This window comes from Ambystoma mexicanum, chromosome 1q, assembly GCF_040938575.1.
Source record: "Ambystoma mexicanum isolate Mex_15411 chromosome 1q, UKY_AmexF1_1, whole genome shotgun sequence".
NCBI classification, from domain to species: Eukaryota; Metazoa; Chordata; class Amphibia; order Caudata; family Ambystomatidae; genus Ambystoma; species Ambystoma mexicanum.
In genome coordinates this window covers 789456551-789468669 of record NC_090922.1, presented here as the reverse complement: position 1 = coordinate 789468669, position 12119 = coordinate 789456551, and the positions used below count along the sequence as shown (strand labels likewise).

General features: G+C 43.2%; 1 protein-coding gene across 7 annotated transcripts in view; it reads right to left on the bottom strand.

Annotated features, from left to right (window-relative positions):
* PRG4 (proteoglycan 4) overlaps positions 1-12119 on the bottom strand; it is a 422062-nt gene that overhangs the window by 285049 nt on the left and 124894 nt on the right. For all 7 annotated transcript variants that reach the window (XM_069641367.1, XM_069641368.1, XM_069641372.1 and 4 more), the window contains 2 exons: positions 6051-6200; positions 1565-1687 (listed from right to left, as the gene is read on the bottom strand). In XM_069641367.1, coding sequence (XP_069497468.1) covers positions 1565-1687; positions 6051-6200 — 273 coding nt within the window. The remainder of the gene's footprint in view (positions 1-1564; positions 1688-6050; positions 6201-12119) is intronic.

The following is a 12119-nucleotide window of genomic DNA, read 5'->3' as shown; positions in this document are numbered from 1 at the left end:
CGCGCTCATACTGCCGGCGGGAAATCCGCCGGCGGTATGAGCGCGAAATTTCCCCATTGAGCCCATTGGGGAATGGGGCATTCCCGAATGGGCTCAATGGGGAATGCGACTTCCAAGTCCGCCCAACTCGTGATCCCGCGCTATTAGCACCGGGGGCTATGGCGGTCGCTCTAATAGCCCCCGCGCTAATACTGCTGGTGTTACCGCCGAGGTCATGATGAGGCCCATAGTAGGTTCGTCCTACTCCCTCCCACTGTATTTAAAATATTTGTTCATTCATTTCAATTGTTTTCACATCCATTTGTCCCCTCCCTGTTGCTCTGTGGGTGCTTTGAAACAGTATTTACTTCCTGTATAACAAGCAAACAATAAATAAAATAAATAGACTCTATCGAGAACCTGAAAAGTACCTGTACACCCGAGATTCCTGGGTCATTTCCACGCCAGCAAACTCTTTGATATCCTTGGTTCCTTGGACATTGATCCAGTCATTGGTACCATCCACATGGGCCTCTGTCTCAAGGTGAAGTGTATTTTCAGTTACCCTCCCAAGACTGCAATTGTATAATTTGAATTACTAGAAGTCACACTAGTCCGCCATTTTCTCTGTGCCTCTGATTCTGAAACCAAGGGCTTGCACTGCTTTTGGAGTTTCCCAAGACTCCCCAGCTAGATGGTTGCTGCTTCTCCCACATTTGTAGGCTGTAAGTGTACTTTACCTTTATTTCATTTCACTTAGGATTGAGCCTGTTGTTTTATAAGGGAGAACTTCTTTGGGACTTGGTATACCCCACCACCCCCCGCTTCTTGCATTTTTCCTGGTCCTCTCATTTGTCCCTTGGAGCTTCACAGACAATGAACATATTTTTAAAGTAGGGCAGCAGTCTTCTATGAAGTTTAGCATGTGAAACCACTGCTTTTTACTCTGAATGCATGCCATGTTGTAGTTGACTTGTATGTATATGTTGCTAATTCTTACTAGCAGGTTTTGAGACTGAAAGGGGCCCTTCATTGACCCAGTGCTGTACATGCTTTGAGAAGTACTCACCTGATATGTGACTATGATGCTCTCATCAATTGTTTTAATCCTCTTTCCTCCTTCCTTTTACCTGCTGTAGGTTATTTAGTACTGCACTACTCGTGACTGTTTTACTCACCTGGTGCTGGGGAGCAGATGGGATTCTTTCAACCCCTTACAATTTCTCTATACATCCTGTGCTGGTTTGTGTATTTTAACTATAGTCCTTATTTTACAGTGTTTGTAACCTTATACTTTAATAGTAGATATATTGCTACAGCATATTATGAATAGTGTATTTTGTTGTGCACATGTATAGCCCACACATTTCCTAAGAAAGCATTCAGACTGCTGTGCTACATTACTATGGAGAAGGTTTTGGACAACTTTGGTGGACACCCTGTTCCTAAACCTCTGAGCCTGTACTGAGGACCGTCCCACGTTCATGCCACCACACTGTGAAGGAGGGATAGACAGTGGGGATCTTCTGGAAACATTTGATCAAGCACTTTGTATTATTTTTTATCACACAAAATAAAATCCAACCTTCCGGTTCTTCGTCCACCATCCTCACTACTGTTGTTCTTTTCTTCTGTGGGGGCTTTTTTGTGGGCTTGCTGCCTCCGCCAGGCGAGGACGACAAAGGAGATGATGGGTGGCCTCGGTCATCTGTAGGAAAATAAAATGATTAACGTAACAGAATGGGTACCATTGGTCAACTGGCATTATTCTATGGACACAAAGAAAATTATTTTGTGCCCCTTTGAAATGTTTTATGCTACCGATTTCACTATCAAACATTGAAGAAAAAGTGAATGTTACATTTTAGGCATCTCTGAAGTGGTTACAATGAGGTGTATCCAAAGGATATCCATAATAATAATTGCTTCCATAGATTTGCGGCTTGGTAACACTGTAAATAATAGGTGCAAATTGGTCTTCTTGACCTCGGATGGATGGAAGGCTGAGTCCAACCTTCATCGATTAGTACCTGTGCTCTCCAGGTCGCCCACGGATCTATAATGAACATTTCATGTGACCAGTCATCAAATAGTTTCTACTAGGATCGGTTAATGAGATGGTCCGTAGAAAAAAATGCAGGAAATTGAGTTGTTGAGTTAAATCTACCTACTGGATTTACAGTATCACCTGAAATTGATGACTATGAAGGATGGGTTATAAAATAGAACGTGTTTGGCTTAAAGGCTCTCTCTTGTTGGATGTGGATCACCCATGTTCTTCTCTACACTTTTATGGAGACGGTGCACCGTTCCTTGAATTACCACAGTACCAAAGACCTTATATTTGAGTAAGGACATTGTTAAATAATGTGACATGATAAAGAGCACCATGTGGGTGGACGTCTTCTGTTTGTTAATCTATGTTAAGTCATTGGATAAGAAACAAGAACTAACAGCTGAATCCCTTTGACACAAATGGAAAAACAATGACAATAACTCAATGGAATGAGAAACAATTTGTCAGATGGGCATATAATGACCAACAGGGATGAGCTGAGTCTTCCATGCCGAGCCATTTGATTTTTCGTGAAAAGCTTTTCATCCTAGTCTCTGTGGGCGGAATGTAAACATCCACTGAAGACACATGCCACTAGTACACACCTATTCAGAAGAGATGTGACTTCATTGTATAAGCAATGCACACTTACACAGGTGGACAATTTCAAGAAGTGTTGTGGTTCTTACTATTTTGTTGTAGCGCCCTCAGCCTTATGATTTATTTTGCTCCAGAGGTGAAATGACAAGGGATGACAATGTCCGGAATTTCTTTTGCATGTTGTCAAATACTGTGTTTAGCACCGAAATGTATCTGAAGGTATTGTACATGTTTTTATGCATGATCTAGTCAAGTGCAGTGCAGTGAACTGAATTTCATGAAGGTTGTTTTGGTTGAAAAAGTGTGACCTGGGGGTTGGAAGGGTCTTCATGAAGCCTTGGATGCAGGTCTCTCTCGGGTGCCTTGTGCTTGTGACTTTGTCTGCAGCTGTGAATGGGCTGTGGAAGGGCTGTGGACTGGATCCATCTCTAAAGAACACAGCTTCAAACATAGGAAAGGATGCAGGGGGCTAGTGCAGGGAACCCAACAAGAACATTTGGTTCATGCCCACCTCAATAACTTCCTCCGTTCCTGCATCCTCTGGCATCTAGGTTGCGTTGGGGGGCCACCTGCCTTCATCATCATTCTTAGCATGCTTTTGTGTATCTCATCGCAGCCTGCCTAAGCAACGTTATTGGGACCTCGATGCCTGCACCACCACCACCACCACGCGCTGGATGAGTAAAGAGACAGAGCCTGGAGAATTTGAATAACTCCGATTTGGTTGACCCTTGTGAACATGGGTGTTTGTCTGACTACCCGAGGAAGGGCTGATATGAATGGGTTTAACATTACTTTTTCAGCCATGGATTAATGGACACATGGAAAGTCTTGGCTATTTTTTTGAAAATGGGATTATTAGAACATTTTTCTATTGACTCTTTCTGCACAATATGCTTTTTCTTTGGACTTGTATACATGATTTGCACTTGTCACTTTTCTTTCATTGCGTTCCACCAGGAATATGGGGCAAGTGGACCACATAGAGCAGCACTACAGTTAAGCGTCATACCAGCCACGTTTACTCCCTAAAAATGGGCTACTACTCCCAACAAAGATAAACAGAGAGCAAAAATACTCCCAAAAGAAAATGAGAAACATCAGACACATAGGAGTCTGCACACTGCTTCCACGAACAGAGTTCCATGTAGATGCTCCGATCAGCGGCACAAGAACAGTGCCACAAGAATTAGTTCTATTTTTTTATTATGATCGTTGCCTGATCAGAAGATGTACCGTGAAATAAAAATGCATCATTCTATATGCATAAATAATTATAAATAATTATAGGCAAAAAAGTATCGGTTACAAAAAGATATCCGTTTTAGAGTTAAAATATACTTTAACTCAATTTTGAAATACCTCGATTGGCGATGTTATTTCCTTTTCTTTAAAAGCCTTAATAAATCATTTTACTGCAAATATCATCAAATAGGGTGTACAATTCTCTCCCTTAAAATATTTTCTGGAGCCATGGGTGGATGGGACCTTTTTTTCCAATCCATTTTGTGGGTGGTGTATGGTGTTTTCAGTTGGATTATTTGTCCTATTGGCAGCCATTCGAGGGATTTCATTTCTGTTGTGATGTGGTTTTTTCTTCTTCAGGTGGAAAATGAGTCCGACCGCCATGTTGTGAACTAGCTGCTTGATAAGACAATTGTATAGAACGTTACAATAGCTAGCTCTGGATTAGTTCCCCGTACTAGTTTAACTTTGTGGCTCATTCTGAGGAAGAGAATTTGTTTTAGAATGTGCAGTTCGCAGTGTGCGCTTTTAGTTAGTGCATTCATTATGTAAATGGCAGAGAGTTTACTGTTAAAAATAGTTCCTTGGTTTTTGTTTTGTCAGTGTAGGTCGGTCGTGGGCCTAGCAAGTAATGCCTATTGAAACCGACACACAGGTTTGACTTTAGACCTAGATTCAGTATTATGGTCCCTGCTGTAAAGCACGGATGGTTGGCAATGATCACGGTTTGTATCACGTTTAGGCAATCGAATGTGCTGTTGTTCTTCGTCAGGTGATCCTACATTTGTAAAACCCACCGAAATCCCATCTGCCTAAAATTGAAAGGAATCATGGCAGGTGTTCAGGATAAAGGCTACTGGTTGCATATAATCTTTGAAGAGCCAGTATGACAGAGAGGGTCCTTGATGTCCTCTGCGGTGCTGTAAAGTGGTTTTGGAAATTAATTTGCCTCTTGGTGCTTCTATGCACCTGTCTTTTAGAAATTAATTCGATCCAGTTTAGTGCTTGTTCCTCTGTACCCATTGTGCTGGTGAGTTTTGGTAATAGTACCCCATGGTCAGGTATGTCGTAAGAAGATGCTCCTGAAGGATAAGAATTGCTTTGTGGTTATTGTCCCGTCATTTGAGGATGGATTCTTTGATATCGTTTAGTGTGGTTTCTGTGCTTCTGTGTGTATTTGTTGCGAAAAGGCATAAACGGTAACTGTGATTTAGGGTGTTGAGTAGTTGATAATCTTTGTGATATTTTTAAAAGGAAAGGGCATTTGGAGATTGTCCTCTATTTGTCTGGGCACTACTTTTTATGATTGCCTGTTTGACTGCTGGTGATTTTCCTGTTGGGATTGATGCATTGCACAGTTTGATTATGTGCTGTGTTCATGGGATCATTTGTTCATTGATCAGATAATGCTGTCCATGGACATCCTGGATGATTCTACTTAAACGTAGAACAGTGTTGTTTACATGGAGCTCAGAAATATGTCATGAAATATCCCACATAGCATGAAAGTGATATACACAGTTGAATACACTTGATCTGTTTTATGGTCACTGTTTCAGTTATTTCTTGTTTTAAAGAGGTTTCTGCAATTTACAAATATGTTCTGATTCAGCATACATAATCTTTTTACTTTATGCCCTTCCTAAATTCTTCCCATTTCTGCACTCTGTAAACATACTAAAGACTTACAGAAATGTATCTGCATATTGGCAAGCTGCCTGATATACAGGTGTGAGCGGGTTTTCTAATATTCACCTATACTTCCAGGGGATTTAAATCACTTTATTTCATGCATCTGATCATTTTACTATATTTGGTTAGAGAGCTTTTTTTTACCTCTTTGGTGATAATTCTAATCTGGTTTATTTGGGTTGTAGCTGTGTTATCGCCTTCTGCTGGTGCTGCAGTAGCCTATGTACGGGTATGTGGTGAAAGATGGGACAAATATTCTGTGCACTCGAACGTCACCGCCAATCCCAGCTGTGAGGCTATAGGTTGAAAGCTGATAGATGCTGAACCTCCCTTTTGCACTGCAGGTGGTAACATCCAGAACATTGTGAAGATGTTGCATGCTCACCTTGCTGTTCTCATCTTCTGATTTGTGGGTGCCTCATTTGAACTTCAGTGTTACTTTGACATGTTTCCCTTCTACCATCATTGTTATTCGTACCTGGTGCTTCCTCCTCTGGGATTACTCCGTTCACAGGTTCTTTCTTCTCCTTCTTTTTAGGTGACTTGGATGAATCTTGTTTTTCAGGAGGTGTATCCAGAGCAGGTGAAGAGGGTGAGGATCCAGATGTGGATGGACTCCTAAATGGATCTAGGGAAAAGTGCAAGAGTATTATTGTGAAACACTGGTCACATGACATAGACAGAAAACAGTCTGCATTATCAGTACATGTTCTTGGGTCTTATGCAGTGGCGGTTCTGCCATTTGCCTCTTGGCTCCTCATATATAGTTGCAACCAGTTCAGCAATGCATTAGATGTTGTAAATCAATGTATGTGTAGTGGGAAATCTTTAACGTATTCAGATTTACAGAGTGGTGCATGAAACATGCAAACAATCCACGTGACGCATATGCATCCACTTCTCTCCACTGCACTTTCCACATTCAAATTAATGTCTACCTTTCATATTACTGCTTATAAGCTAACCCAGCTCAAGAGCACCGGAGCGCTTTACAACAGGATTGTGCCAGAATTGGGCTTGACATTTTATATAGTAACACAGTACTGTTGGTGGAGGAAGAGGGGGGAGTTGTTATCCTCTGGCAGCTATTGTTGAAAGAGACACATTTGTAGTGTTTTGTGGAACTGGAGGATGCTATCGGCATTTCAAGCCTCTACACGGAAAGAGTTCCAGATGGTCAGGGCATGGCAGTAAAAGGACTGCTTGCAATCCTTCTCTTTGCGGCCTTCCTTGGACTTTAACCTTTTGAAGGTTTTGCTATGTGAGGTGCGAGATCCTCCAGAGGTGAGGCGTTTAGCCAACAAGTAGGTTGGTGTTCTGTTTGGGAATGCTTTTAGGTCATGAATGCAGTTTTGAATATGATTCGTGCAGGGAGGGGTAGCCAGTGAAGCAGGTGCAGTGTTGGAGGGATGTGTAAGATAACAAGGGCTTAAACCACCATACGGAATTCATTTGGGGAAATGAAGGGTTTGATGTTGCACAGTGTGTGGATCTGTAGCCATGTGTTTTGTGCCTTTTTAGCTATGTGCTTTTGGAAGGAAAGGCTAATGTCAACAAAGAAGCCCAGGGAGTTGACTGCGTTTGACAGCTGATGGGTGAATCCTTCCAGGCACATGTCATTCAGCCATTGTTCCACAATTTGTTGTTTGGTGGGGCGTGAGGGTGTGATGAGGACACATTTGGTCTTGGTCGTGTTGAGTTTAAGGTAAGCATTTGACATCCACGTTTGGATAGCAGCCAGGCATTTACGGAGGAAAGCAATGTCCTGGGGGCCACTGACCTTAGCATACAGCTGAGTGTCATCAGTGTACTGACGAATGGCTATGTTGGGGTCATTTAAGAGAGTTCCCAAGGCTTCCATTTACAGATTGAAGATAATTGGTGAAAAAGACTGGAGACTTGGTGGACCCCTCACGTGACTGGGAGTCAGTTGGATCTGAATGAGCCCATTTCTACGACCTGGTGTCTCTCGGATAAGTAGGATGCAAACCATTTAAGGACAGTTCCAGAGAAGCCCATCCTGTTGGCGAGGAGAGAGGAGAGCATTTGGTGATGAACTGCATTTGAGGCAGAAGCCAGACTGATAATCGCGGTGGAGGTAAAGCAGCCCAATTATGGCAAGTAGTTGGGTCGCAACTACTTTCTCTATCAGCTTCCAGATGAACGGGGGGCTCATGATAGGTCTGCTTTTGGCTATGTCCTCTGGGCCAAGGAAGTGTTTTTTGAGAAGGGGTTGTATGAGACCTGTCTTCAACATGTCTGGGAATGCACCTTCACTGAGGGAGGCGTTCACAAAACTGAGGAGTGCGTTAAGTGCTGGGCCAGTGAGTAGTTTAATAAGCGATGTTGGGAGGAAGTGTGTCTGAGAGATCCTGAGGAGGAGGAGGGTCAAGTCTCTGTAGGAGGGCAGTGCCCAGGGGGAAGGGCAGTGGCTAGCATGGCTCTGTCCGGTTTTGAGGCATCGATGTGACCACTGATTTTATCAATTTTGTTTATGAAGAAGAAGTTTATTCCATTGCATCTCTCTTGTGATGCCGGCACCTTGAGCCTGGTGTGGGCTTGGAGCAGTGCTAGACTACTTCGAATAAGGCTTTGCTCTTGTTAAAAGCTGCCTCAATGGAGAAAGTGTTGTAAGTCAAGAAAGCCTTAGAGAACATATGTCTGCATTGGGTATGCAGGGATTTGAAGGATGATAGATCCTCTAGGCTGCGATCCGTACAGCACCACTATTCAAGGGATCTGATAGAGCATTTGTTTTTGGCGAGATTAGGTGTGTATTACCTTGCCACTGTCATAACTCCAACTCTTCTGATCTCCACAAAATGCGTTAGCGTGTCTTTGGATTCTTGTGTCATACATTTTGAAAACACTAGTCATTCAACCATTTAATTTTGGCTCAAACCATTTTCTTTTTTTAATTATTTGTTTATGGTTGGAGCAGGTATATTCACAAACTGGAATTACAAAAACAAAGTAGTAGTGGCCAATTACATCAAAAAGGAAAACAGCAGTCAATTACTTTTCTATAATGTTTATCTTACCAATATTGTCCAACTCTTAATTAGCCAATTAGATGTACCAGTTTTTACAGAACAGGATCTCAGCAGGTAAACAAAAAGAAAGAAAAAAAGAGGTGAGTTGGTCAGTGAACTAAACTCTACACTACCGAAGGCGAGGGGGCGGGGGGAGCCACCAACCCTTCCATATTTTTTCTTAGCCATCTAATGCACCTTTTTTCTTAGAAGTTTAACATTTTCATTAGCTGCTACTCTGGATAAACTACAAATTTCCACTTGGTCTTCCATGCCTTAAATATTTATTTTTTTGCAAGAGCCAAAGCACTTTGCATGCAAAGTTGCAGAAGAGAGAGCAGAAATCACAAGTCTTTAGTATGGTTTAAAATAGCCAAACAGGGGTTGTAGGTAAGGACATTCCTTCAGTTAGGTCTAAATATTAAAATGCATCTTCACGGAAAGAGGAGGCACCTGTGCAGGACCATGAGCCTTGTTTTGAGCTTTGTTTCATTTGGTGTTGGCCTTCAAATCAAAATAAATGTGAGCATTACCAGTTTACGGTAGTACTGTTTTTCCTCTGCTGTTTTCTTCCTCATGTGCTGTAAGAACTGCATGGGGTTATGTGCAGGTCATTGCGTTGGCCGATCAATGGCTTCTTTTGGAAATCATAACGGGCACATTTGTGTGGTTTTGTTGTTTTGTGCTGCAACCACATTGTCCATTCAACTAAAGATTTTTTAGGAAACATCTATTCTTTTTATTAAATATGAAATTCCCATCATTTGAGGACTAAGATGATGATTTATAATACTGTAAAATAATGTAAGCAATGCATCAAATAAAACAACCAAGCTTTGCATGAAACACAGATGTAAATAACATCCACACTGTCATCCCTTCATTGGCTCCCCATTGCCAAATTCATTGTTAAATCTTTATGCATGGGTGACCAAGCATTCTATCATGGCCCCCCTTCATCACTATGAAGCTCCAGCAGCCCTACTCCCCACACAGGACATGCCACGCCACCCCATTATTATTATTATTATTATTATTATTAGTAGTATTATTATTATTAGTATTAGTATTATTATTATTGCTATTGTACTTATTGAGTGTGGACCTGGCTTCGAGAAGCAATGGAGCACTACAACAATATGGAATACTTTACAGAGATATACAACAGTACAGATGCATAACAGAGCATCTTCTAGAGCTAACAATAGAATAGATACACAGCAGGCTACAAAGGGGCAGAGAGGATGGGTACAGCTGTACGGGGTGCCGGGGAGTACAGGGGCGGATACTGTCTAGTGAATCAGGTGGCATGGGGGCGATGTGATGGCCTAGGTGTTGAAGAGGAGAGACTCCTTGAAGAGGTGGGTCTTCAGTTCTTTTATGAATTGTAGGAGCTTGGGGGCAAATCTGATGCTGTTGGGGGGGAGGTTCCATGGTCTTGGAGCATAGGCAGAGAAGGCTTGTTTTCTGGTACTTTCCTTTTTGCAGTGGTGAATTTCAAGTCAGGTGTTTGTCGATGTGGAACCAGAGGGACTTTGCGCAGGATGTGAGCTTGTGAAGCCCTCAGGGTTCGTGGTTGATAGCCAGGTCTGTATGTCTGGGTGCTCAGTGTTGTTGCTGAGGAGTAGGAATTCGGTTTTGGAAGGGTTAAGCCTCAAATATGCATAGGGGATCCAATACTGGATCAACGAGAGGCAGGTTGTGAGCCTGTAGATGTTCTTGATGGAGTCGATCTTGAGGTGTAGTTGTGTGTCATCGGTATATTGGTGGATGTGGATGTTGTGTGTGGCTAGGAAGGCTCCCAGCGGCTGTATGTATAGATTGAGGATCACTGGGGAGAGGATGGAACCCTGCAGGACTCCACAGGTGACAGGTAGCATTGGCTATCTAGAGGAGTCCATCTGAACAAACTGCTGACGGCTGGTGAGGTAGGATTTGAGCCATTGTAGTGCAAGGTCACTTATCCCCATGCGCCGATGTAGGGTGTCCATGAGCGACATGCTGGTCTACTTGGTTGAAACGCCAGAGAGGTCGAGTAGAACCAGCAGGCAGGGGTGGCCATCATCAAGGATGTTGAGGCGTTTTGACCACCTGTATGGTTGCCATCTCTGTGCTGCATCTGGGTCTGAACCCAGATTGGTAGGTTAGGAGGAGAGTGTTGATGTCAATGTGTTGCTGCAGTTGCGCAGCTACCACTTTCGCCATGATCTTACCTATGTAGGGAAGATGGGTGATGGGGCGATAGGTAACTAAGTTGTCGGGATCTAGAGTGGGTTTCTTTAGTAGAGGGAGGATTTGTCCTGTCTTTAGGGTTGATGGGAAGGTGCCTTGAATCAGATAGCTGTTGATGATCTCAAGGTAGGGAAGGAGAGCTGCGCTGGAATGGTATTGAGGATGGATGACGAGAGGATGTCGTCTGTACAGGATAGTGCTTTGAGGGCAGCCAGTATTTCTACCAGGTTCTTTGTAGATAGTGTCTTGAATGTTGTCCAGGATGTGGAGATTTCATGAGGAGGGACGTGAGGTGGGTCTGTGGGTACACAGCTGGTGTTTATGTGCTGGCGAATCTTGTTGATTTTGTCGATGAAGACGGTGTTGATGGCGGTGGCTTTTTTGATGGAGTGTGGTATGGCAGGGTCAGGTACCGGGTTGATGCAGTCCTTGACCATGTTGATTAGTTGTCAGCGGGTTGCTCAGAGTTCCTTGAGGAGCATCAGGTTAGATGAGGTCCTGGAGTGCTACCAGTTTTTCTCTTGTTTCCTAATTACTGATTTGCTGAGGTTGAGTTCTTGCATGTACCAGGGTGCTGACAGTTTTGCTTTGCAGGTGTGCTGTTTCAGAGGCGCATGTCGGTTGATGGAGGCCGAGAGAGTGGTGTTCAGTGTTTCCAGTAGAGAGTCACAGTTCGGTTGGAGGTGTTCGGTCTATGTGAGGTGGAGGTTGGTGAGGTCTTCCATGAGGACTTACTGGGAAGTTCCTGAAAGGACCTCAAGGTTTGTCTGATGTGTTTCTGCTGGGAGTGATTGACTGGGGTGGTTTGCAGGATGTTGAAAGGTGTGGCCAGGTGGTCAGACCAGTCAAGCGGGAGAGGAAAGCTATAGTGGAGGGAAGGTAGTGTGGTGATGATTAGGTAGAGGATATTACCTTGCTTGTGCATTGGGTCTTTCAGGTGCTGTGTGAGATCGTCCCTTCTCCATTCCCTCTTTCACCAGAAACCATGCAGTGGAAGGCCTTACTTATCAAATTTGCTCCACCCAGGATCAACCAGCTTTCTGCAAAGCCCGAAAGATCTGGCTCATCAAGAAATAATTGTTCTAATTAATGAATGAATTAATTTCTCTTTTATAACGTGCTTAATACCAGAGGCCAGTCTCTCAGCGCAGGACTGGGATTGAAACATGTGTTGCTCTGCATTGTCTTGCTTCCAAGACAAACGTGTTGCCCCTTAGCTATCCTCCCAGCTCTACATCCTTTCATGCTCAATTAGCTTAGTGCCATGGGGAAACATGTCTGTA